Consider the following 27555-nt stretch of genomic DNA (forward strand, 5'->3'; position numbering starts at 1 on the left):
TCCCTCCCAGAGTTGATCCTTCTCGAGACCCTTGAAGGGGGCACACTTCGCTAGAGGGTGGAGATTTCTGGGTTACCAGGCCAGTGTCTTCGGTGCAGACAGATGGGTCACCTCGCTAGAGATTGCCCCCGTGGCCTCCCGCGTGCGCCTCCCCTCCCTCCCTCGCAGAGTAGACAAAGTCAGCAGGCCCAAGTCTAGCGTCCTCTCAAGCAAGAGCAGCAGGAGTCTTAGACCCCATGGGTTACCCCTTGGAAGGGGACTGGACCCAGGTTAAAGAGAAAAAGAAACCAAGCAAGCAGGCCTGCAAGTGCCATAGGCAGAGGGCCAATCGCAGAGAGGGACAGGGTTGACCGAGAGGCCTTGAAGGAGGAATAGTAGGAGCCACCTCCCCCAGCGGCAGGGGCCACCGCCCATCCAAATGATCCTCTAGCTTCGGAGGTTCAGCCTCCGCACCCATTGTTGCAGTAGCAGCAAGCCCCAGGAGCTTCAGATGCGGCGATGGTGGAAGTCGCAGACGCTAGCCCGACGGGGGCCACGGAGGAGCTGACGATCCAGAGCCCCGACGAGCCTGATCAGCAGGGGGGGCCAGAGGTCGTCCTTATCCCTCCTCCTCCCCCTCCGCCTCCCCCCCCCCAGACCCCTCCCCCTCTTCCTCTTCAGTTCCCCTGCCCCCTCCAGGGTTTCCCCCTCCCCCTCCCCCCCCTCAGCCCCCCCTTCTATGGTCACTCTTCGCCCCCCTCCCTCTGTCCCCCGCGTCCCTACCCCTCCCTCTCTCGCTGTCCCCCTCTCCACTTCAGCAGCAGGTTCTTCCGCTTGACACCCTTGCCAGCAGGCAAGGGATCGATGACGCCCCGTTCTGCTTCCTCATCGCAACAACAGGTCCGTTCAGGGAGGGATCCTGAGGGACGAGGCTCGTCCTCCCGGTTAGCAGCTCCCAACCTCCAACCTAGGCATCCCTTACCGCGGGACTTTTGGAGGTTAGGACCCTGGAACTATCTGGAGATTCCGGACTCATATCCTCTACCATTGGAGGTAACGCTCATGGTCCTTCAGCCCCCGAAGGGGGGTTTGATCAGTGCAGTGGGATCTTAGACACATCCCGTTTGGAGATTTCCATTTGCCTCCACAGAATTGGAGCAGGCACACTTCTGGCCCCTCCAAAAGTGCGCGGAGCTGTTCAGGGTGGAAGCCTCCTTCATGATGAAGTGGGCACGAAAAATCGGTATTGAGTCGGTATCCACCCTAGTACGGTGCCGCACATACACCGACTACTCGCCCTCCAAACCCTTGGCAAAGTCACACAAGGCAGTCTTTCTGGGACAGGCACTCACTGATAGGAGAGCCTTGTTCCTGACTCCCCCGTCCTCATGAGCTGAACCATAGTGAGTTGGAATGTACACGGGCTCCATGACCATGTTCGTAGCCAGCCGCAGTATCTGATAGTCCGACGAGAGTTGCAGAGGGCAGTGATAGGGCAGGCAGTGGACATCCTTATGATTCAGGAGCACATGTTTTCATCTGCAAACATCAGACGACGCCATCACCTTCTCCCAGGGAGAGGTCCAGAGGAGTGGTCCCCCGCAATAGGACGGAGCGGAGGGGTCTGCATCTCAGTCTCACAAACTTTGGCTCCAGAGGTCTACGATCAAGGCGAGCTCATTCCAAGACGGGCGGTTTGGATGGGATTTCGGACGGGAGAGTCCAGGATTGGGATCCTGAACGTGTATGCCCGAACGTGTGGACAGCACCGCCCCACCTTTTGGAGGAGGTTGTAAGAGTGTCTTCCGGATGTAGACTCTTGGATGGTTGGAGGTGACTTCAATAACCTGGAGTTTGGGGAAGACAAGCAGGGTGGCGCCTCGTTCTCTGAGATGCTAGCAGTAGAGCGTAGCACCTAGGAGCAGTTCATTTTCATGATCAGTGGCAGAGACCCGTGGAGAGAGCTAGATCTCAGCAGGACACCTGGGAGCCTTCTCTTCTCCTTTGGATAGAGGAGACACGATGGATTGCTAGAGAGATTAGACCGTTTCTATGTTGGGGACTGGGCACTACACAGAGGCGGATCTATCGGATTGTGGCAGGTACCATGATGTCAGACCTCCTGCAGGACAAGGAGATTCAGCAGGTCATGGCAGGGATTTGGGAGCAGTCAGAGATGACACCGTGTGAGGGCTAGGCTGCGTGGGTGGCCGATGCGATTCAGAGGAGCAGTGAGGAGCTGCAGGCTCACGCCCTTAGGCTTAGGAGAACCCTCCAAGAGTGTGAGCGGGATTTGAGGAGAGACATCGCCTCCATCGAGAGGCTTAGGGAGCAAGATCCAGGTTCTCAGTGGCTTAGTGACAGATTCGAGAGCGCTCGTCTCGAGCTTCAGGACACGGAGTTGCGGCGGGCTGAGTTCTCCACTCGTCTTGGGCCTGATGGGTGTAGCAGGGGGACAGGATGTTCTTTTAGACCACTGGGCCTTGATCGGCAGGCACACAGCTACGTCTCGGGGACTCATAGGGCATCATGCACATCGACCCGTAGGAGATTCTGGACATGACCACCGGTTTTTACAGCTAGCTCTTTCAGACGGAGAGGATGACCCCAGCTGGTCTTGTGGCCCAAGAGCTAGTTATGGATCACGTTCCGACAGTAGTCTCGCAGGACTTATGCAGTAGACTTGAGGAGCCTTTCACAGATGAGGAGCTCTGGGAAGCCCTCAAGGCTCTCCCGACCCAGAAGTGCCTGGGTGAGGATGGCTTGACTCTGGCCTTCTTCCGGAACTTCTGGGAGATTATCTCCACCCCTTTCCGTTTAGCTTGCCAGGAGATTTTTGACACAGGCCTTCTCCCTCATTCCTTGAGCAGGGGGTGGATTTGTTTGATCCCGAAAGGGGGAGATAGGTTAGACATCCGACAGTGGAGGCCGATCACTCTGCTTGATACTGTAGACAAGATCCTTGCCAAGGTATTGAGTTTGCGGTTATGGCCCCATCTTACCGACATCATCCATGACACATTGATTGGGTTTGTCCAGGAGTGCAGCATCCTGGACAACATCTTCATGTTCTGGGAGGCAGTGGATTGGTCCAAGGAGGAGTCACAGCTGCTAGCCGTCCTCTTGGACTTTGAGAAGACATACGACAGGGTGGAGTGGTCTTTCCTGGAGGGCACTATGAGGAGATTGGGTTTCTTAGATAGATGGGTTAGAGGAGTTTCAGCGCTATATGCAAGGAGCTCTAGTCAGATGCTTATATGCAAGGAGCTCTAGTCAGCGCAAGGAGCTCTAGTCAGAGGACACACAGGCGAGGCCTTTCCTCTCTCTCGCTCGGTCCACTAGGACTGCCCACTCGCTCCCTTTCTCTTCTTGTTTGTGAGGCTTTGGGCTACTATTTGAGATCACAGGTGGTGGGTCTCACAGGGTTGAGGCTCCCAATCAGACAGGAAGAGGAGCTACTTGACTCGGAGTTTGCAGATGACACGGCCTTGTATGTTGAGGGCACCACAGCGAGTCTGGAGAGAGTCAGGGGCGCCCTGGCTATTTACTATGAGGCCTTGGGGGCACGGATCAATTGGACGAAATCTATAGGTTTCTTCACAGGCTTTGAGGAGACACAGGAGATCCGTGAGTGGGGGAGTGACTTTGGCTTCAGATGGATACCACAGGGCCAGACAGCGAGATACCTCGGATGCTAGGTGGGTATTGACATTACAGCAAAGTAGCAGATTGCCTCGGTCCTTGAGAGTGTTCGGCGCAAGCTTTTCTATTGGAGCTCAGCCAAACTCTCCCTAGCAGGTCGCGCCTTAGTGGCAAACCAGGTCCTTGCCATGGCCTAGTATATCGCCTCCTGCTGGTGCTTTCACAGAGGATGCATTGGGCAGCTCCGACGGTTGGTACGGAACTTCCTTTGAGTAGGTTCAGACGGCACGAGGAACACTAGGCCCGAGTAGCTTGGTAGATGGTAATCATGCCGCCAGCATTGGGAGGCTTGGGTGTCATTGATCCGAAGATGCAGAGCAGGGCCCTCTGGGCAAGTTGGTGGTTCATGGCCTCACCCCAGGTGCCGAGCCTTGGAAGCTCCTCTTACAGCAAGTGCTTGTGAGGAACACCCCATGCACTAGGGGACAGTGGCAGCCTTCACATAGATGGATCTTCTCAGAGGCCCCCCTTACGGGTAAGGGCTCCCCCTTGATGAGGAGTCTTCACAGAGCATGGCAGAGACTGGCAGTGGGTCTCATCTGTGCTCCGCCTAGATGCAGAGAGGAGTTTGAGCACCAGCCCCTTATGTGGCACTCAGAGATCAGAGATCAGGAGGGACGTATGGTCGGACAGTGGACTCACATTGGTTGGGCACAGTGGGACACTGGTCCAGCAGGGTCCTTTGGCTGTTGGAGCAGACTACCTATGGAGACAGAGGCGAGGCTTGACGCCCTAGCGCATCTGCGAGGGGCAGGGCAGTGGATGGGTGACATTGATTTAGCCATTCCTGAGTCCTGATGGGAAGGACTTCACGTTTGGAGAGACAGCATATGGTTGGGGCAGTTTTCCCGTACTGGTGTTCCCTTGAGGATGTTGATGAAGCGCGGCAACATGCACCCCGGCTTCTTCCGTGCAGGACCTGGAGGCCTACTTCAGTCACTTGCTGAGAGAGACCTCAAGATGGATGGGAGTCTTGTTGGGATTCACAGGTAGATGATCAGAGTGGTAGGACGTTTGGGGAAGGAGTGGCACATTGACCCTCCGAGTATCTCAGAGCAAGACACCTCTAGATGGCACCTTTGGCTGTGGGAGGGTAGACCCCTGAGGGAGGTCGAGTGGGATCCAGGAGAGTGGTTCTGGCCCTCCAGGGGCAGTCTAGTTGAGCTGGTGGATGAGGTGACCTGCTTTTCCTACACCACACGGATTGGTAGGAGGCTTTAGATGGACTCGTCGAGGTGAACCCCCTCAAGGGAGAGACATTGGGCGACCCAGAGAGTGCCCCAGGATGTTTGCTCCAGGTTTTGGATGCGGTTGTGGTCCAGCTTGCGACCGAGGAAGATCTCATACTTCTTCTAGCTGGCCGCCGACGGAGGCTTGCCCATCAGACTGTGGTTGGACCAGATGCGAGTGGAGGGGCAATGCCATTGTTGCTTCGATGGTGTCCTGGAGACTATCCTGCATTTCCTGTAGAGCTGTCGTATCTTGGTTGACCGAGGGAGGACACACGTTTCAGATTGATGAGATCTCCCCAGCCTACCGGATACAGGGTCATAGCATCCAGAGTATTGCACTCCATGAGGCTGTCTCTCCTGACAGCCTAGCTCCTCCTCCTAGGGAGGACTATGTTTGGGAGGTGGTAGCCAGCATCATGGCTTGGAACATTTGGGTGGCTCGCTGCAGTCTTGTGATGGGAGCACCCGGTTCCACCCTCGGCTACCCTAGTTGCCATCTAGCAGGATATCATTTACACTCTACGGTCCACCTGGGAGCATGGGACTCCAGGCTCCAACGCGACTATCGAGAGGCGTGCTCGTTTCTGCAAGGCTTGGCCTGCAGGAGTTTTCTACATCTTCACTTTGCGAGGGATTCGCTGGCTGTATAGTCCCCCCACTTGGCTGTTAGCCCCAGTTCCATAGATCCCCTAGGCAGTGAGCTGGGTTTCTCTGGAACAAGCTGGTTTCTTTCTTTCAGCCTTTTCCAGTTTTTTCCATACTCAGCACCTTCGGGGCTGCGGGGCTGCTGTCTTGTATGAAATCTTTCAAGCATTTATAGAAGGTTCCTTTCTTTGAAAAAAAAAAAAAAAGTCATCTCAGTGAGGCCAAAGCCAAGCTAGCTAGAAATCCCATAATTTTCCAAAAATTTCACCAGGATGTTTTGTTGGTATAGGAAAGGATAAAAGGCACACAATAGTTTTTAACTTCTTCCCGAGTCACTTTGATATGTTTGGTCTCATAATCATGTGTGCAATATTAACTCAAAGTGTAGTATGTAAGACTACTTGTAGAGATGCAGTGTAAACTCGGCTGATCAGTCCTGTGATAATATACCGGGGAAAAACCGTGCAATGGCAGAAATGGTGCTCTTGTTAACTGCTGATTCCTGCAGTCATGGCTTTACTTTCTGAATAAATGATCTTCTGCAGAGGTTGCTATCTATGCCATGGAGCTGCTTCCAGCATTTTCTTTGTACAGAGGACTATATGAATTTTCTCAGTATGCGTTTATTGGGAATTATAAAGGCACAAATGGTATGCTGTGGAGCAATCTGAATGACCCTGCAAATGGTTTGAGACAAGCTATTGGAATAATGGTAGTTGAATGGTTCTTATTTTTACTACTTGCATACTACTTGGATCAAGTCGTAGCTTCTGGAAATGGTCTGAAGAGGGACCCTCTCTTTTTTTTAAAAAGTATCTTACAAAGAAAGAGAGGAATTGCCAGAGGGCGCAGTTCAGGCATTACAGGTTCTCATATAAATGTTGACTTGCAAAAATATGATGTTGCTCAGGAGGTAATGAATGCTGCTGACCTGTAGGTTCTACTCCTATAACGTTTCCTGTGACTAGGGATTTTAATATTTATTTTTATTGCTATATATTTTCAGAGGGAAGCAGTTGACAAGATCTTGTCAAGCTCTGGTTCATCCCATGCTATTGTATGTGATGATTTAAAAAAAGTGTACCCAGGAACGGATGGAAATCCTGACAAGTTGGCTGTCAGAAGACTCTCTCTTGCTATACCATATGGTGAATGTTTTGGAATGCTTGGGCCTAACGGTGCTGGGAAAACATCAAGTATAAATATGGTAGGAAATTTTCAGATGGGAACAAAAGAAATTTGTCGTATGAAATTTATTAATAACATATTGACCTCATAGGGAAGCAATCATCTACTTCTTTTTGCTAAGTAGCTCTGGAATTTTAGCACTACACTGGCCCAATGGGTTTTAATCCATGAAGGCTCTAAGCTGTTCAGTGAATATAACATGTTTGTGTTCACAGATGACTGGGCTTTTAGCTCCAACTTCAGGAACTGTCTTGATAGAAGGGCTGGACATTCGGAAAGACCTAGACAAGATTTATCCATGCATGGGAGTCTGCCCTCAACACGAGTGAGTCTTAATTTTTTTCTATATGTTTTCTTTTACAAATGTGTTTATTTTGCAACTCGGGAAAGCTACTTCTGGCCTGGGAGATGGATATTTTTTGTCATATAGTATGTTATCATTTGGCTGACTTGCAGCCTTCTATGGGGAACACTTACTGGAAGGGAGCACCTACTATTTTATGGAAGGCTCAAAAACTTAAAGGGTGCTGCATTAAGAAATGTGAGATCCATAATTACCAATAATCAATAGTGAAATAATTTCCGAATTCTATCAGTTTCTGGTGTCAGACTAGGGTTCCATGTTGTACAAAGGTCCCATGAACCCTGAAACACTAGCAGATGGGGTAGCCATTACCTTTTTGTATTTTAGCATTATTCTTCTCAGTTCTCTTTAAAGAATGGTAACACTGGTGCTTATTTTGATAATTCAGGCAGTAGAGTCTTCTTTGAAAAGTGTGAATCTATTTAATGGCAAAGTTGGTGACAAGCAAGCTGGAAAGTACAGTGGAGGCATGAAGCGCAGGCTTAGCGTAGCCATTTCTCTAATAGGAGACCCAAGAGTAAGAGAGAAATCTTTTGAAGTCGACAAAATCATGTCTAATGTTTAAGTGGTTTGGGATGTTTACGGACTTGCTTCTAGGCAAGCGCATTGTTTCAATTTTGTAGTGTCTCACATTGCATTAACTGATGTGAGCTAAAACTGTCTCAAGGTGTCTCATTGAAGTCCCATTAAATTTTTGTGCACTTGGATAATAATGTCAGGTTGTGTACATGGATGAGCCAAGCACAGGACTTGACCCTGCTTCAAGACGTAATCTTTGGGATGTGATTATGCATGCTAAACAAGATAGAGCAATTATTCTTACAAGTAAGACTTTACAAATTATATCTTAGTTATTCGTGGAACAGTAGCTGAAACTGTTCCAACATAATAAATGACTTGAACTTTTATTGATTTCTAAGTACATATGAAAAGTTTGCATGCCAGCTTTTTTATTCTTGAAAGAGTAGCTAAAACTTTGTCAAACTAATTTATTAAATTGAAGTTTTATTGGGCAGTTCACAAGTCCATGACGAGAAATTTGGCATGTCATAGTGTTTCCAGGGGCACATTTCTAGCACATAGAGATCACTCCTCTTTGATTCTCTAGTCTGACCAGTAGCCGTATATGCAGGTGCTTTCTAGCCAGTAGACCTCAGAGAGGACGAGTGGAGAGACTACAGTTCATGATGTTGTCCCACATGATCTAGGGGAAGGGATGTACTCCAATGACATTATCCTAGCAGAGTTTGCAGCGAGACCCCTCCACACAGAAGCCTCTTTCCAGATCATCTTCTATTGTAGACGTTCAGATGGACATATGTAGGACGTCGACGATTACTATGGCTGGCTCTCTCATCATCTATACAGCTTACAACTGAGGGAGAATGAGCAGTGCTGGTACGCAAGAGTCTCCTGATGGTTCCACTCACAGGGCATGTCTATTGACCACTCACCACCATTCATCAAGTCATTAGGGATGATCTTTGGCAAATAGATACCCATAGGTCATGGGTATCTCCCCCACAGCCACATACAACGAAAATAGACTTCTACAAAGAGTATTTCCTTCATCAGGGTATTTACAAATTCACCTTTCCCATGTAGTAGAGATCACCATGGGCCAGCTCAAGGATTGATCCCATAGATCGAGACTGAGGCGGGACGTGACATTGCTCCCAACACTATTTCCAACACATAGGAGGTGGAGATGGGGGGACTACAAAATTTGGTTGAGATATCACTGTCTTTTCACCCATAGGTACATAGAAAGATTGAGATGCGCTGCACTGTTCATAAACAGGTTTATTCAACTCAGGTCCAAACACATGAGGTCCACTGTAAAACTTGGCTCTAGACAACAGACTTCTTCTTAAGAGAAGATGTAATTGGAAGATGTGACCCGGACTTCCAAACATGACAAGTCTGCAAGAGACTGACACAGGCCCAGCAAGCACTGGCTCTATTGAATGCATTGTCCTTGTGGCATCTCGACGTCAGATCACCTCATGCCACCCTTGAGTATACACTACATAGAGGAGTTAAGGGTGCTAGTAGCAGATCTTAGATATGCTCTAGAGACACTGTGACTCTTGGTGGGATCCCACTTGGGCCCACACAAATCCGGGTACTCATGACAATTGCATGACATATGATGCATTGCTTAGGGCACTCATGACGATGCATGACATCTGATGCTTGATGTATGGAGGTATGATAGACACCTCTAGTTCCCACACGAGGGGTGTACTTTCATGTTGTTTTATTCTTCTTGTGTCTCATAGGATTTTTTGGCCGTCTGTAGATGTTAATAAAGCCTTTCTTTCTTTCTTTCTTTTCTTTCTCCCCTCCCTCCAGAAGCCTAGCCACAATGGCTAACCTTCTACAAGTAGTCGGGGTGCGCTTTGATATTTATGACAGTTTGTGGTCTTTGAGCAAAGAACGCACCCCTTGTTTTGCTTATTAATGACCATGGGCCAGGGGGACATAAGCAGCTCCCTTGGGGTCAGTGGCTGGGGGAGATGTAAGGGTTGGAGCAATGACCCTCCCCTTTCATAGAATTTGAAGCAAAAATCTCCAGGGCAGGTTTGCCTCTCTCCCTGTTCCTTTATGCTAGACCTGAGGGTGTAGGAGGCCAGGAGCACCTCTCACCCTCCTTTCTGCATTCAAGGACAGGTTCAGCTCCCACTGATGCCGATTCTTGGATCTGGTGAGGATTGGCAAGAGGGCAGGAGCATCCTTGTTAGCTACCATCTAGCCATAACAGCAGCATATTGCGATTAGTGGCCAATTGTGGAATGCTTTTTTTGGAAACATGCATTTGGTTTTGACGTAGCGCCAGTGCTTCTAGTAATTTTCTGCTCTAAAATTGTGCCGTCTAACTCGGCCACAAGGCTACTCACCACAAGTATTATGTGCTTGGATCTTTGCTATCTCTTCCTGTGAATATGGGCAATAATTTGTTGGATTGACATTGCATTGAGAAACCATCTCCTTTCTCTCTCAGGTTAGCTCAGCCAAGAAAGAAAGAAAGTTTATTAAAGTCTTCGGAAGACCGATGGGTCTATGAGACTGTGAAAATCCTGATACAACAAGCTGTGGTAGTGGAGCTACTAAACGAGCATCTATACCAATGCAAAATGCAAAAATGCAGAATAACAGTACTAAGTCCTAAGTATAACATAGTCTTGTCGATGGTTGACTGTATATCAGTCTCAACATCGTCATCAATATCATCATCATCATCGGCAGCAGCAAGATATCAGGATGGATGGGGTAGTGGAGGCATGAAGTCGGCAATAGAGTGTTGTTGGCCACTCAGAGGTGCGGTCTTGGCACGTCTCTTGGTTGTAGCTCAATAAACCCTCTGTTTCCATGACCTCGCCTCCTCGATGATACATCTGAGCGTGAGAATGTGGTCCATGGTTCCATGATCACGCCGGAATGCGGCCTGTCCTACTGCTCTAAGTCCTCGACACTCTGCAAGTCTGCTAACCTCGGAGTCAAGTACTGATGCATAAATCTTGGACATGACATGTCCAATCATAATGGTCTTGTAGTTCTCCGAGCTCATGGGATCCCCTACCTTGTGGATGGGTGAGATAGTGTTAATGGTCCAAGTGTGTGGAAATCCCAAACAAACCGCTTCATTAAAAAGCGGTTTGTTTGGAAGAGATGGCTATTGTGGCCAGCAATAAAATTAATAAAGCAGATGTCTATGTAGAAGTTAAATAGTAGGAAGCAGTAGTACATAACAAGAAGATACTACGCATTGGGGGGTTGCCCAAAGATTGCTGTGGCAGCTCTAGTGAGGATGTAACTGTCACAGAAGATGAGAAAATAATATGCCTCAAGAAGAATATACCTGAAATTGAATGGAATGAAAACCACATTAGCTACATCGCTCAAAAGGGAACACAAATGCAGGTTTATTTCAATGAAAGGATAGAGAGAGTCAATATCCTCCGACAGACAATAAGCTGAAGCATACAAAGATATGGATATCTGATGAGCTCACTCGGACTCAACTCAAACAAAAGAATAGTGAACTCACCAAATTCAAGGACGCACGTAAAGCTGGAAAATGGACAGTATATCGAGATGGAATAGCATTAAACCGAGAATTCAAATCTAATCCTAAAGACCCTCAGTCTTAAACTGATGTAATGAAGGCCTTCCTGATATAGGACTACAACTTAGAATTGTGCTTTAATAAGCTCGAGGTGAGTTGCCATGTCCGCTCCTCGATCCTCTTTGGTTTATCCAGATGATGTAAGGATTTATGTTTTGCACTTTGTCTCATAAACCCGTGAGGCTTTCTGTGAATTGTTAGAATATGAAGCCAAAGTGAGTCAAAAATGAGTGTACTAGGTGTCTAGTAGGTGTTCTATAGTCTAGTGAGTCCTATGGATGCCACGTGTCATATTGGGAGCTATCCCATATGCATAGGTGTTCATATGTGTGTGTGTGTGCTCTTATATAAGAGTTGTACTTGTCTAGTGTCAAATCAATCAAGTATCAAGCTACAAGCTTTTTGGTCTACATGTGAGTACTCTCATTTTTGTTCATTGCTCTAGTCATTTCATTTCCATTTCATTATGTCTCCTTTTGAGTATCACTTCTCCTCTCCCTAGCCTACCCTCTCTCTCTCTCTCCCTCTTTCCACCATGTTTCTTCATGTGGTATCAGAGCCTCCCTTCCTACCTTCCCCTTCTTCTTGCTCTATCTAGAGGATGAGAGAAGCCCGCAAATGGAAGCTCCCCCCTCCTCTGTGAGTTCAGCTCACTCCCGCATCAGTTCGTGGTTCTCCCTCAGCATTGGCGGACATTCCTCATCAATTGGTCGCCAAAAACTTGTTTTGGAGCAGTCTAGCGGCTGTTTTTTGACCTTTTGAGGTCCGATTTCTACGTTTTTTGAAATTTTGGCACTTCCCAAACATAAACAACCCTGTCTCGCAGCTTTTCGAGGGAAAAATTTTTTTCCCCCGTTTTTCCTCCCGACGTACGGACGTTCATACAATTGTACGTGTATGAACGTCCGTACAGACCTCTACAGGTGGATGCGCGACAGTGCCAGGAGTCCGTACAACTTGTCAAAAGGCGATTCCGAGCAGTTTTAGGCTATTTTTTGGCATTTTTTGCTCAGATTTAGACTCTTGTGACCTCCAGTAGTGATTTGAGCTTCCCGAGCTTACCTACAAGTCATTTTGACTGTACTGACACTCCGGTACATTAACTTGAGGCTTCCGACAACAGGGAATAATTTTTTGACACCTCGTCATCTCTGACATTGCGGCAATGCGGTGTTTGACTGTCCCGAACAATCAAAGATCATTTCTCTGAGCCTCTTCTACGCATTCGCCGATCAGCACATTGAGAGTCATGACGTGATCTATTATTCCTACAGCTTGATGTATTTTGGGGTCCTTTGCCCTGGGTAGTCCCCCTAAAATGATATGTATTGGGTGTTTGGTTTTCATTGAGTCTAAAGGTCCTCTGCCTTGGATAGTCCTCCTAAAGAGATGTATTGGTTTTCCTATTTTGGTGTGTGGCTTCCTAACAAGTCATGTTATGAAGCAAAGGGGGGATGTACTGTGGGAGCCATATGTATTGGCTTTGATAGGTCTCGTTATCAGGCCTGGCCGAGTTCTAGGATTTTGGTGTATTCCTAGACCTATGAGCTGGTCATGTAGCCATGCTATAACGTGAGCCTTTGAGCATGTTGAGTCTCAAGCCATGAGAGTGCTTGGATCAACAAACTCTAAACACGCTCAGACTTTAGCCTCTGAGTTACATAGGGTGCACAATTTGATGACTGTCATTGTCATGTTGTGTTCTTGGTTCCATTCAGTAGTCTCTCACCTTGCCTTCATGGGGGGGTGTTGGAATATGAAGCCAAAGTGAGTAAAAAATGAGTGTACTAGGTGTCTAGTAGGTGTTTTATAGTCTAGTGAGTCCTATGGATGCCACGTGTCATATTGGGAGTTATCCCATATGCATAGGTGTTCATATGTGTGTGTGTGTGCTCTTATATAAGAGTTGTACTTGTCTAGTGTCAAATCGATCAAGTATCAAGCTACAAGCTCTTTGGTCTACATGTGAGTACTCTCATTTTTTGTTCATTGCTCTAGTCATTTCATTTCCATTTCATTATGTCTCCTTTTGAGTATCACCTCCTCTCTCCCTAGCCTATCCTCTCTCTCTCCATGCAGCTCGAGCACGCCTCACATGAGGATATGGTGCTCTGGCCCGGATAGAGCGACAGTGTTTCCAGGCGCACTTCCAGGACCCACCGACGAAGTGCTGGCTTTTCGACACCCTAGTGAGACCAACTGCCATGTATGTAGCACCGTTCTGGGGGTGTGATATTTCAGCAGCAGAGTGGAAGAGATTTGAGTGGCTACAGATAATCATGGGATCCAAGATGATTCGTAGTAAGCCCTCAGTCCCCCATCAGACAGTACAGGCAGAGTTTGCTATGACCCCTCTTCAAATCGATGCCACCTTTTAGACAGTGACCTTCCTCCATAGAGTTTGGGACCTACCTCGTGAGAGGCTATCGAGACTGGCATTGGAATCCTCTATCCGACTGGCAGAGAGTGGGTTTGATACAGCATGGTATGTATGCGTCTCTGCTTGGTTTGCGAGTCATGGCATTTAGATGAACAGGCTCCCTTCTTTTCAGTATAGCATGGATGGACCCCTGAGCTGATTCCGCGAGATGAGATTAACCGCATCATACGGTTAGACCTCCTCCAGCTTCACACACTTCGGACTTGTGGGGGGGGGGGACCAGGAGTTCCCCACCAAGACCCAGCTCTACTATGACCATTTCTTGAGAGTATCGGAGGATGGCCTCATCATCAAACCCCAATATCTTGAGGATAGAGGAGTCTCACATGCACTGAGGATTGCCATTGGACAAATGCGAGTCTCCTCCCATCAATTGAGGATTGAGGCAGGGAGAGCTACATGCATACATAGAGAGCAACGGACTTGTATGCTATGCACGATGGGTCAAGTCAAGACCTAGGAGCACTTTCTTTGTATGTGTCCTGCCTACTACGAGATCCGAGGGCACTACCATTGCCTTTTTCAGGAGGGACACGGGTTTGGCCCACTCTCACGACTGATCCACTTCCAAGATCAGGTCTGAATTGGGCTCTTCCTGATGGAGATGCGGAGACATAGAGAGACACTACTGCGACGGATCAGAGAGCAACAGGATGCGACCACCACACAGGACACTAAGGTGGACCGAGCGCAGAGGCAGGTCACCGACTTCTATGCATTTGAGTCAGCTCCAGGGCACTCGGGAGTAGAGGAGGAGGAGCTAGCTGACATGAGAGATAGATGGGTCAATAGAGGGAGTCGGCACGACACCACTACTGGACGAGGGTCACAGGGATCTCACATGCGACAGGAGACCAGAGCACACACGATTTAGGTTCGACCTATCTCAGCTCTTCTCAGAGGCAACCGACAGAGGCGCGGCATTACACTTGACATAGCCCATCGGATCCAAAGATCGAGGAGACCACGCCCCCCACTACAGCGCCAGACAGCTCGACAGATGTAGATACATGAGCTCTTTGTGTCAGACTAGAGAGCTATCACGGAGCCTGGATCACGGAGCCTGGATACATGGAGCCAGATCATGTTCTATGAGGATTAGCCCTGAGCGCCTGACATGCCTCACTCATGTTACACACTATTTGGCTTTTCTGGCCTGATTTGATATGATGTACTACATTAGTATTTCAGTTTATGTGTTTTCTAGTACTCAGCGAGGGCCTTAGCGAGCCCTTTGCTCCAGCCCACTGTGGCTTGTATTTCTTTCTTTCTTTCTTTCTCTCTCTCCCGTCATTGTTTAGACCTGGGATACGTCCCACGGGAGTCACGGTGGCTCTGGTCTTGCATCGAGCCTCGTCCAGGAGACCGAGACGCACGGCACCCCTTGACGGGCGCCAGCGTCCCATCACCAGCTATGCACTAGCCAGGGCGACATGACATACGGAGGATTCCGCTCCGCTCCAGTCCTTTTCTTTTCATTGTTACATCCAGATGTATTTGATTATGTATGATTAGACTTAGGATTCAACACGGGTGATGATGCTCGTTTCAGTAGCTCCACCCTTACTGTGATTTGTATCAGGTTTTCTTTCAATCTCATAGACCCATCGGTCTTCCGAAGACTCTAATAAAATCTCTCTCTCTCTCTCTCTCTCTCTCTCTCTCTCTCTCCCCCCCCCCCTCTCCCTCCCTCCCTCCCTCTCTCCCTTCCCCTCCCCCTCCCCCCGCCGCCCAGCCCTACGGGTTGTATCTCCCCCCTGCCTACGGTCCATAGTTCCCAAGAGTTTCGGAAGCTAGGAAACAGAAACGGGCTGGAAATGATGTTTCAAAGTTTCGGTCACCAAAAGAAATGGTGGAAATGGAGTTTCGGTTTTTAAGATTAATAAAATATATATTATATATGTAATTATTATTAATACATATGTCATACAACAAGGCCTGAGAGGACAACAAGGAGGAGAGGAGACGGAAAGGGCTGAGGAGAGGGCAACGACAGAGGAGAGCAAGGAGGAGAGGAGAAAGAAAGAAAGAAAGAAAGTTTATTAAAGTCTTCGGAAGACCGATGGGTCTATGAGACTGTGGAAAACCTGATACAATGAGTTGTGGTGGTGGAGCTACTAAACGAGCATCCACACTAATGCAGAATGCAAAAAAATGCAAAATGGCAGTACTAAGTCCTAAGTACAACATCATCGGCATCATCGTCGGCATCATAATCATAATCATCATCATCATCATCGTCAGCAACAGGGCATCAGGATGGACGAGGCTGTGGAAGTGGAGGCATGAGGTTAGCAATAGAACGTTGTTGCCCCCTCAAGGGTGTAGTCCTGGTACGTCTCTTGGTCATAGCTCTGCGTCTAACCAAGGCCACTGTGACCCCCGTCGTTCGGGCTCCGACCCTAAACAAGGAGGGGATGTCCCCAAGTGTGATCTGTGAGTCAACCCTTTGTTTGAGCTATCGGGTCACAGGCTCCAAGTCACGGTCATGTCGAAGTCTCGCCTCGAGGGGGTCTATGTGATCTGGCTGAAAGAACTCCGTGATAGAGCTCTGAGAGGTATCAGTCGAGGGAGAAGGCTGCTCCTATCTCCATGCTCGGAGTATCTTATTGCGGTGTCTGAGCATCTCATGAATGAAACCAACCAAGCATTGTAGGTCTGGGTAGGAGAAGACACGGGCCAACATCCCATAACTATCTCTGAAGAGGCAGTAGAAACGCCCTCGGATCTCATAGTAAACAGGACACCTAAAGATGAAGTGCTCCTCTGTCTCAATCTCCTGCATGTTACACAGTGTGCATATGCGCCTCTTCCTGGTTAACCGCTCTGCTCGGCCGCTCTCGATACGAAGTCTGTGTGAAGAGACCCAGAACTACCCAAGGGAGATCCTCAGCGAGTGGGGTAGGTGAATTTGTGTGTATCCTGGTGGATCAATGAAACCCTCCACTGTGATATGTAGGAAGTGATCTCTGTAGAAGCTCAGCTTCACTGGAAGATCACTCAGGCCCAACCAAGTCTGGAATGTGTGTAGTTGTAGTAGATCCTCACGGATAACCTGGTTGACCGCGTGTGATAGAGGGGAGAGAAAGGAGCATCCATACTGTACTGGAAAGGAGGTAGTCTGTCCATGTGGAGCCCTAGTCATGCAAACCATCTCTCTGTGCGTGCATACCAACACCTCTGATGTCCCCCTGCTGCAAGTGTCATAGAAGAGGATGGTGCTAGCCATGGTATCCTGCTATGCCCGGATGTGTAATCCCCATACTCCCTGACTTGGTACAGATATGTAATGACCTGAAATGCAGCATCTAGCTGTAATGGGGGTGACCCAAACTTCGCCCGAATGATCTAGTGAGGGACAGATGGCTTACCACGGATCATCCGTGATAACATGAGAACCTGTAGCCGCTCCACCCTGGCCCACTCTATATCCAACAAATCTGGCCCCCAGCATGGGCTACCATACATCCCTGTAGGGCGGACCAAGGAGTCAAAAAGCAACCCTTTGGTCCGTGGATCCTGAAAATGAGAGTGGAAGCACTGTCTCTCTAGTCTATCCAATGAAGCATATCCTTTGCTCAGGCGCGCCTGCATCGTAGGTCTCATGGTGAAGGTGGGTCCGGAAAAGATGACCCCCAGATAAGTGTATGATGAAACTACCTCAACAGGGGACTCATCAAATGTGAAATGCTCATCGTGCATGACGACTCGAGATGTACTGAAGATCATAACCTTGGTTTTACCCGAGTTGACCTTCAAATCATGAGACTCACAAAAGGACTGTAGTGCGTCAAGGTGTCTCTGGAGCCCCTTTGTTGAGGAAGACAAGAGAGCCACGTCATCTGCATAAAGTAATATCCGGATCAGCGTGCCCGCGAGAGAGCAGCCTACCCCACCTTGTGCCTGCATCATTGTCTCGAGCTCGTCGATGTAGAGGCCAAACAAGGTAGGTGATAATGGGCATCCTTGTTTGACCCCGATAGTGCTCATGATCTCGTTTGTCCCTGTCCAGACTCTACTTGAAACTTGCTCATAAAGTGCCATGACAACCCAAATGATCTGCTGGTCATAACCCAGATCCTGTAGGCGTCGTCTGGGACGGGCTCTCGGAACGGTGTCAAATGCCTTGCAGAAGTCCACTAAGCAACAGTAAACCCTATGCTTCCGTGCCCTGGCCTCCTTGATGATACATTTGAGCGCGAGAATGTGGTCCATGGTCCCATGATCCCGCCTGAAATCGGCCTGTCCCACTGCTCTGAGTCCTCGACAGTTTGCAAATCTGCTGACCTCAGAATCAAGTACTGATGCATAAATCTTGGACATGACATGTGCAATCATGATGGTCCCGTAGTTCTCCGGGTTCAAGGGATCCCCTACCTTGTGGATGGGTGAGATAGTGTTGGAGAGGAGAGCAAGGAGGAGAGGAGAAAGAAAGAAAAAGAAAGAAAGTCTATTAACGTCCATTGGAGAGCAAAAGGTCTGTGGGACAGCAAGAAACCCTCTAGTACATCTGCTTTACGGAGGGCACATGGCAGCTTCCAAGGAGTGCAAAAAGCAACCCCAATTATTTAGAGTACCCACATGATATTCTGGAAGAGTAAACAACCATACATCATTTTAAGACTGAGAGGAGAGGGCAAGGGATGAGGAGAGCAAGGAGGATATGCTAGAGAGGAGAGCAAGGAGGAGGGGCAGTGGGTTGAGAGGGGGGTTGTAGGATGAGAGATGGATGCAGTAGAGCTGGAGATCATCGTGAGGCAGTTGGCAGATGTAGACGCACCAGTGACAGCATATGGGAGGCATCTACTTGAATAGAGGGCTATCCATGACTTGATCATATAGCGGTCTCTGGAGATGGCCATCATCTGGTGGGTTCACTTGTTCCCCACATGGCGGGGGGAGAAGTACTGTGGACTACCTGCTCGGCCTACTAGCCTTTGCCCCACGGATATGTGATTTTACTATGCCTCCTCCACTCGGGGCCGACCACTCATACCTTGCCTTCTGTATATCGGTTGCCATGCCAGCTATGAGGAGAGACCGCCCTCACCCACTCGCGTTCAGATCTATTTTGACTATGCTTTTGACCCGGTGTACGTGAGCCACCTAGCTTTTGAGCTTCCAATATTACTTGGAGAGGGAATGGACCTCGCACGTGCATCAGATACCCTTGTCTCAGTGATACAAGATGTTGTCACCAGATCTTTTCCCATGACACGATTTTCACGTGTCCCAAATGGGAAGATGCCCCAAAACCCCTGGTTCGACGATGAGTGAAGAGAGATGAGAACCCACCTTACACATGAGCTAGCACTAGGACACTTGACTTCACCAGAGGCGCAGTGGATCTTACACCAAGTGACACGGCGTAAGAAGTGGGATTTTTCCCATCCCGGAGTGGGATCTCCTTCCCAAAGAATCTGATCACCTCATTGCAGGACCCTTGGGCACTTTGCTAGAGACTGCCCAAGGAAGAGAAAAAGACCCAAGAGGTCTTCTGGTGCGGCTCCTTCACATACTACCACGACTGCACCTCCCCAGCACCCTGTACCACGCACTCCAGGACCACCAAGAGCAACAGGGCACCTTGCTTCGCGCACCCTAGGACCACCAGGGGCAGCAGGGCGCCCAATGCCCGCAGCACACCCAGTACCACGATGGAGGCTATCAGAGCGGATCCCTTACCTCAAGAGGAGACTTTTGATCCTGTTCAGCAGACAGACGCCTTCCAGACTCCAGAGGTGGATGTTGCGGCAGCCCAGGACACTACAGTTCCACATCAGGAGGGGCCTTTAGATCCACCAGCCCCAGTCACTTTGGTCTCTGACCCCTTGGTTTCTGACCACGAGGGGACTACAAGTACTTCTTCCCCGCAGACTATTCCTGCCACAATCAGGACAACTGAGAAAGTGCAGGCGTAGATGAGGGCTCCTGATTCCTCTTCACCCCAGCCACAGGCCTCTCCTGCACTGGTCCTGTCTACCTGAAATCTCGACTCTTTGTCGAAAGAGAGAGCCGTCTGGACGCTGAAGCATAATGTGGTCATCTGAGATGTTAGGGTCAGAGACAATGACCCTAACACGAGGCACCCCGTCTGCACTAACTGCCTCTGCCAAGGAAGAAGGAATGCCAGGAAGGGAGGGGATCTCCGTGACCACTCCGAATGTGGCTCCGATAGTGGCAAGCAGTCAATGGTAGACCTGAGGAAGACCAGGAAACCTAATGAACAGTGATGTGACCTACCTGTCTTCCTTGACTGGATCGAAGCCCAAGGTGTAGGGCAAAAGAAAGATCCTCCTCGAACCCAAAGCCAGGGGATTAGCTTTGAGAACAAGGGCTGTGGACTTGTGGGAGTCGAAAACCACTTGGAAGAATCCACGTCCCAAAAGTCGAATATCCCTGAGGTGAGGGGCGAGGTCTCCTGGTAACGCCGCCAGCATCCAGTGTCTAGCCTGTGATCTGGAAGGGTGTGACCCAAAGATGCGGGCGAAAAGTGATGTGGAGCCCTCTAATTCCACATCTTTCTTGAGCTGCTGCAGCTTGTCTTCTGAAAAAATGATGGTTCTCGCGGCCGGTGGAGGTGGACGGAGATTGGCTGAATGGGGATCCATTCGCCAATTGATGTGAAAAGGCCGATCCCAACACTGAAAAAGCTATGTCCGTGAAACAACTGCCCAGGACGCCCTGAACGTGGGCGCAAGAAGAAGGAGAAAGAGAGGGTAGGAGAGAGGGGAAGGGAAGGGAAAGAGAGGGGCAGGAAGAAGGAGAAAGAGAGGGGAGACGGAGGTAGGCTGAGGGGGAGGCGTGGGGAGCTGAGATAGGGAGGAAGGGGGCGGGGAGGGAGAGGGAGGAGGTTTTTTTTTTTAAAATAATAAACTCTTTTTTTTTTTTTTTGGGGGGGGGGGGGGGTCACCTTCGGGGGGAAGCAGCGGGGGGGGGGGGGGGGGGGGGAGAGCGTGGGGGAGGGAGGGGGGCGGGGGAGGAGAAGGGGGCGGGGGGGAGGGCGGGGGAGAGGGAGGGCGGGGGAGGAGAAGGGGGCGGGGGGGCTGGCGGGGGAGAGGGAGGGCGGAGGAGAAGGGGGCAGCGGGGAGGGGGGCAGCAGGGGAGGGGAGAGGGGAGAGGAGAAAGGGGCAGCGGGGAGGGGGGCAGCGGGGGGGGGGGGGGGCTGCTGGCGAGGGAGAGGGAAGACAGGGGAGGGGACGGGGGAGGAGAAGGGGGGCGGGAGGACTGACGGGTGGGGGAGAGGTTGGGCGGGGAGGGAGAGGTAGGGGGTAGCGGGGGGGGGGAGAGGGAGGGCGGAGAGGAGGAAGGGGTGAGGGAGGCTGAGGGAGGAGGGAGAGAGGGCTGGCGAGAGGGGCCGGAGAGGAGGAGCAGTGAGGGGGGGGCAGCGAGGGAGAGGGAGAGGGAGAGGAGGCTGGCTGAGAGGAGGGAGAGGGAGAGGGGGCTGGCTGAGAGAGGGAGAGGGGAGGGCAGTAGCTCACGGGGAGGAGCAGCAGCTCAGGGCTCTAGGATGTTGCTGTAATTTTCTGTCAATTGAAACTTTGACTTTGGAGTATTTACAACTTGGTGACAAATAATTCTAATTTTGCCAAAGAATGCACGTGTGAATTCTTAGCAAAATTTTTGTCCACCATGATCCATCCCCCTTTGGAAGGCTCCACGCAGGGGGTTTGGGACTCTATTCCTATTGTTTGGTTGGTCGGAGGCAATCAATTAAGCATGCAATATCAAGCAAGCAGGACCAACAAACTAGTGAGCGAAGCAGAAATGGTTGGGCTACCAACACATAATCTGAGTATATATATGTACTCATCATTCATAAAGATTTATAGTGATTCCTCAACATTGAACATGATTATAACATAATATTGGAAGTGTGCATTGGTGATACTGTTCTATATTCTCATGAGATGAAGTGGCTATCAACGGCTACTATATAGTTGAAGTGCATCATTTGATAAAAACATAACTTCACTATATGTATGTACTCATCATTAATAAAGATTTATAATATCACCTCAATTTTGAAGATGATTATATATAAGCTTACAAGTCTACATTGGCGATAGTGTTATTTATTCCTATGAGATGAACTTGCATAGAAATGGTTTGGCTACCACCAACTAGTATATAGTTGAAGTGCATCATTCAATAAAAACTTCAACATTGAACATGATCATAACATAATATTTTTATTTTGCTTCCTATTACGGGCAGGCTTGCTCTAAATCTGGTGCAATAAACTAGCAAAATTCCATTAAATTTATATTTTTATGCATGAAATTTTTCGAAATGGTGCAAAAGGTCATGATAATCATCTAAATCATGCCTTGCCATTTGATTTGATATGTAACATGACCCCATTTGGATTTGTAAATCATCAGATACAGGATGTCGAAATTCTCATGTTTTGGGCCAAAACAGGAAGCCTGTCAAAACATGAGAATTTCGACGCACTCCGTGTTTGGCCCAAAACATGAGAATTTCGATGTCTTGTATCTTTTGATTTACAAATCCAAATGGGGTCATGTTACATATCAAATTGAATGGCAAGGCATGATTTAGATGATTGTTAATGTATGTGGAAGCTATTCATGGTCGAATTGAATCCTCTAGTAGTTGGTGTGTGTGTGTGGGGTGCCTTGTCTGGTATTACTGGACAGACTAAAAAACAAATAAGTATGGCTAGCTTGAGGACGTAGTGACGGGATGAAACAATACGTGATGTCGGAGGCCAAGGCAAGGGATCCCCTTAGATAGTCAACTATAGCAGAGCCTCCTCCATGTGGGAAATAGTGAGCCCATCTGACGAAGGCCACCCTGTCCGGACTATTATAGATGATTAGGGAGAGTAAGGCGTGATGGGCCTCCAAAGAAAGAAAGAAAGAAAGTCTATTAATGTCCACAGAAGACCAAGAAGTCTATGGGACAACATGAAAATCAATTAGTACATCAGCTTAGGGACGGTAGCTCCCAGGGAGTGCATAAAGCAGCTCCATTTATTTAGAGTACCTACATTATGACTTGGAAAGAAACATAATCGGCCATACATCAATTTAAGACTGAGAGTCTTTTGGCTTGGATTTAAACTCTTTAATGAGTGTTACGTCCTCACGGTCCACTGCCCATTTTCCATCATTCCTTGCAACCTTGACCTTAGCTAATTCCGTTGCCTTATTTTTCAATTGATCTCGTGTAAGTTCTTCAGCTATCCATATCTTAGTTCCTTTCAACTTGTAGGATTGTTGGAGAAGCTTGACTCCTAGATCCTGTGAGAGCGTAATGATAGCATGACCTTTAGACTATAAGATACGAGTTGCTCTGGGTTCATCGTCATCATCAAGAGCATCATCCTTATCAACTGTCCAATCAATATTAGGCATGGTTGCTTTGATATGTGCTAAGGTAACGCTGAAAGAGTCCTCTTTGCACCATCCTTCCGGGAGTCCCCCTATTCTAATCTTCAAAGCGTTATCACGCCTAGTTGCATGTTCTTTAATCTCTTCCTGAATGTCAACCTTGTTAACCTTTGGATCAAACTCCACCATCACTTCCTTCTTTGCGGTCTGTACTTCAGTGTGAACTAGGTCTTTGACTGTGGAGACTAGCTGGGGGGTAGGGGGGGAAGCCTTGTAAGATTTTACAACCTCGTCGATGATTGCCTGCTTGCCAGGTCCTTCTAGAACCTGAATTCTAGCTACGGCATTTGCCAATTGCATCTTTAACTCTCTTACCTACTCTTGTAGATAAAAAATCTGTTCATGGTGCCCAATGATGGGTCGGTCCAGACATCCTCGTAGGTATGTATGTGCATACGGAGAGGGTGTCATAGCTGCAACGGTGGCGTATCGGGACCTGTTGCCTGAAATGATTGGGGTTGAGGGGGGAGACTTCGAGGAGAGGCTCGGCCATTCCTTGCTGGCCATATCTTCTGCTGCCCCTTGGCTGAGCTAACCCCCTAGCTGGGCTGGGGGTTCAGCCCAACTAGGGGTTAACCTTGGGTTGAGTTAACCTCTGTTGAGGTGTTGGTTAGGTCAGAGTTCACCTAGGTTAGGTTAACTGGTGCGGTGCTAGCGGCGCTGGTGGAGTTGACGATGGACGGTGACGAGGCTGAGGTGACCGGCGAAGAGGTTGAGGTAACGGGTGAGGCTGAGGCTGAGGTTGACGCTGACGGGTGAGAGAGAGAGAGAGAGAGAGAGAGGCTGAGTGGTGAGGAGGGGAGAGAGAGAGAGAGACAGGCTGAGTGGTGAGGAGGGGCTTGAGGCTGAGAGGCTGAGTGACGGAGGTGGAGAGGCTGAGCGACGGGAGAGGGAGGCTGAGCGACGGAGGGAGGGGCTAGCGATGGGAGAGGGAGGCTAGCGATGGAGAGGCTGAGCGGGGAGGCTAGCGACGGAGGTGGAGAGGCTGAGTGACGGGGAGGCTGAGTGATGGGGAGGCTAGCGACGGAGGTGGAGAGGTGGGGAGGCTAGCAACAGAGGTGGAGAGGCTGAGCGGGGAGGCTAGCGACGGGAGAGGGAGGCTAGCGACGGAGGTGGAGAGAGAGAGAGAGAGAGAGAGAGGGGGGTAGTCCCATTGAACCAAAGAGGGATCAGTCTCAACCCCACCCTAGTACCCATTATTTTTAAGAGTGGATTCAAGAGAACCGAAGACAAGAAAAAGAATGACAAGAAGAGAGGAGAGGAAAGGTGAATAGAGGAGGCAAGACTATTAGAGAGGGAGATCATAAAATATAAAAAGAGAGGGCCATGGAATTACCAAATCCTAGTCCTAGAGTATGCGTTGTGGGACAAATCCATTGGTCACATGAGCAATTAAGGATACAACTATACTAATTCCATTTGCACTAAGCCTAGTTGGCTGTGTAATGATTGGCATTATACAGATTCCTAGTGGCTCTTTTACATATGTATGCCACATTTTTAAACCATATAATTACAGGGCCTTGCATTAAATTCATGTCTCTGAAATTTGTCCAGCGATCTCAGATGTCCTTAGTTACTCTTTAATGGAATTCCAGGTGGAACATGCTACCAAAACTGTGAGTCTAGTATTATAAAAACTGTACCATATACAAGCTTTGCTAGCATTGGAAACTGCTTTGAGATTTTGGCATTTGTTTCTTGATGATTCCCAGCACATTCCATGGAGGAAGCGGAGATACTTTGCGATCGTCTTGGAATATTTGTGAATGGTGAACTGCAATGTATTGGCAATTCAAAAGAGGTAGTACACCATTCTATAAAACTTTCTTTTAAAGTTAATGAATGTGTTGTTTTGTGTATTCTCATGTAATGCCCTTATTGTGGACTCTCATTTGGTCTTTGTGCAGCTAAAATCAAGATATGGTGGCTCATATGTATTTTCTATCACGACAGCACAAAATGAAGAGGAGAGAGTATCAAAATTGGTATTCGATTTATCTCCAAATGCAAAAAAGGTTTACAATATTTCCGGGACTCAGAAATTTGAATTGCCCAAGTCAGATGTGAGAATAGCAGATGTCTTCCGCACTATGGAATATGCTAAAAAAGAACTGAGTATCCAGGCATGGGGTTTTGCAGACACAACATTAGAAGACGTTTTTATTAAAGTTGCCCGTGAGGCAAATGCTGGTGAAACTCTGTCTTGAAACTGCTAACTTTTATAGCTATGCCATGAACAGATTGAGGTGTGAGGTGCAGAGATATACTTGTAGCCCAATTATTTCTTGTATGCAAAAGTCTGTGCTTTGTGGAAATTTTAGCTTCTTTGGATTCACTTGGTTCAGGACCAGCAAGAAGGATGATATTTTGCTAAAATATCTTAGGATCATATAAGACAGCACGGTACATGCTTGGTTCTATGACAAAGGTGGATGCAAATAATTTCATTTTCTTATGGCCGTGAAATTTTCAAATTTTGAGTAAAAGATACTCTCTTTTATTTCCTCAGCAGTTTTCCTAAATGCTGCTTTTGATGTGGAGGGATCTTTTCTTAAGGCAGTAAGCAAGTTGGTAGGGCTGGAATTTGCACATACAAGTTTTAGTGACCAAATATGTCATGGTATTTGTGCTGAATGACACAACCTAAATTGTTTAGTATTGCTGGGGATTTATTTCTGAAAGTAACGAACGAGCAGTATAAATTCCCATATCAACATGGGGGTATTGCCAACCTTTGACCTTCAAGCAATCCCCCCTCCCCCCTCTTCCTGCCCCTTTCGGAATCAAATGAATGAGGCCCTCTGTAACTGAGTTTGGCATCTCACCCGAGTCCCAGACACCCTGCAGGACTGAGGTAATGTGATCCCCAATCTGATCCCAAAAAGTAATAAAAAATAAGGGGGTGAGCCCATCTGAACCAGGACACTTGCCCTTGTGAAGGGTAGAGAGAGCAGTCCTGAACTCTACGTTGGTGAAGGGTGCATCGAGTGAAACAGTCATTTCTCGTGTCACCAACCCCGGTAAGTGCCACCAAATAACCACTCTAGCATCGTCTGTGGCGTGAGTGTCATGATCTGCTGTAAGAAGGGAGGCATAGAAATCGGTGGCAACCTACAAGACATCATCTATATGTGTCTGAAGAACTCCGCCTGAGTCAACAAGCTATGAGATGCTTCAGGATTTGCTGTAAGAAGGGAGGCATAGAAATCGGTGGCAACCTGCAAGATAGCATCTATGTGTCTGAAGAACTCCGCCTGAGTTAACAAGCTATGAGACGCTCTCCCTACTATGTCTAGGGCCAAGAGTAGAGAAGAAATGCTTGTTGACCCTTCCTCCCGTATGAGTCCAAAATGACTCTCTGGCATGAAAGGCATACTCTGCTCTCTGATCTAAGAGTAATTGTTGATGAGCCTTTGCTGCAGCAAGGCGCTCCTGAATCCAAGCATTTGTAGGCCTCTTCTACTCCTCCCTCTGAAGGACAGCCAACTGCTGGTGGATACCTATCTCACGCCTGAGGATCTCACCCCTCTTGATATGAGCAATTGAAAAATAAAAGTCACTAATATTAGAGAGGGCTGTAGTCCATTTTGCAAATGAGATACCCAAGTCCTCAACACTATCTCTGTAAGGTTCTTCTTTGCATAAAAAGAATTTGGAATCCTAACACTAGTAGAGTGGCGCCTCACATGGGGATCTGAGACCATCAAAACCATTGGAACATGATCTGAGTGGACACCCCAGCTGCAATGCAAACAGTACCACCTCTGTCAAGAGCCTAATCATCCACATAAAACCTATCAATCCGTGCGTGTATAGGCATCTGCAATCTCCCGTTCGACCAAGAAAACATGAGAGAATGTGGTTGAGTGTGAAAAGAATCATCGTGCCAAGCATCCGTGCCATTATACTAAAAAAGGAAGGCATCCCACGTTGCTCTCTGTAGGGAGTGAATGCCACCTTCTCTCTCACCCCTTTTGTTTGAGGTCATTTCAACCATGTTGAAATCACCCCCTATAATCCAAGCATCTGCAATATGTGACCAAGAGAGCAGTTCCTTTCACAAAAGAACACGAACACGATCCCCTCTAAAATTGGATGCATACAGGTTTGAAAGACCAACCTTATGCCCACCATTCAAAAGAAAAATCCACTGAGCTTTGGAAGGGACTATGATCCCATGTCCACCAATCACCAAAGAGAGTATAGAAGAAGAAACATAAATGCAAGTACCTCCCCTAGTGCCCAAGGCGGGTGACCAAAAAGTATGGCCTGAAAGAAGCTTACTTAACTTGGCACAATCTCTGACATCCAATTTGTGTTCTTGAATCATCAGAATGTCCATGGGGCCCCCAGTAACACCTGGATAAAGTTGGTTACAAATCAGCTTCTTGCGTCGACGGTGAGGTACACCCCTGAGGCCCTGAATGTTGTAATTGACAATCCTCATCTGCGCA

The 27555-nt window shown here is 48.4% G+C and overlaps 1 protein-coding gene across 2 annotated transcripts in view; it reads left to right on the top strand.

Moving 5' to 3' along the window:
- LOC147905222 (ABC transporter A family member 7-like) overlaps positions 1 to 25549 on the top strand; it is a 73142-nt gene extending 47593 nt beyond the window's left edge. For both annotated transcript variants that reach the window (XM_087393858.1, XM_087393935.1), the window contains exons 11-18: positions 6104 to 6471; positions 6565 to 6765; positions 6962 to 7071; positions 7203 to 7287; positions 7499 to 7627; positions 7830 to 7935; positions 24814 to 24902; positions 25009 to 25549. In XM_087393858.1, the coding sequence (XP_087249984.1) occupies positions 6104 to 6471; positions 6565 to 6765; positions 6962 to 7071; positions 7203 to 7287; positions 7499 to 7627; positions 7830 to 7935; positions 24814 to 24902; positions 25009 to 25308 (1388 nt within the window). In that variant the 3' untranslated portion in view covers positions 25309 to 25549. The remainder of the gene's footprint in view (positions 1 to 6103; positions 6472 to 6564; positions 6766 to 6961; positions 7072 to 7202; positions 7288 to 7498; positions 7628 to 7829; positions 7936 to 24813; positions 24903 to 25008) is intronic.
- Positions 25550 to 27555: the final 2006 nt, after the last annotated feature.

Source organism: Dipteris shenzhenensis, chromosome 1 (genome assembly GCF_047967505.1).
Source record: "Dipteris shenzhenensis isolate YYH24624 ecotype China chromosome 1, Dip_SZ_1.0, whole genome shotgun sequence".
Taxonomy (NCBI): domain Eukaryota; kingdom Viridiplantae; phylum Streptophyta; class Polypodiopsida; order Gleicheniales; family Dipteridaceae; genus Dipteris; species Dipteris shenzhenensis.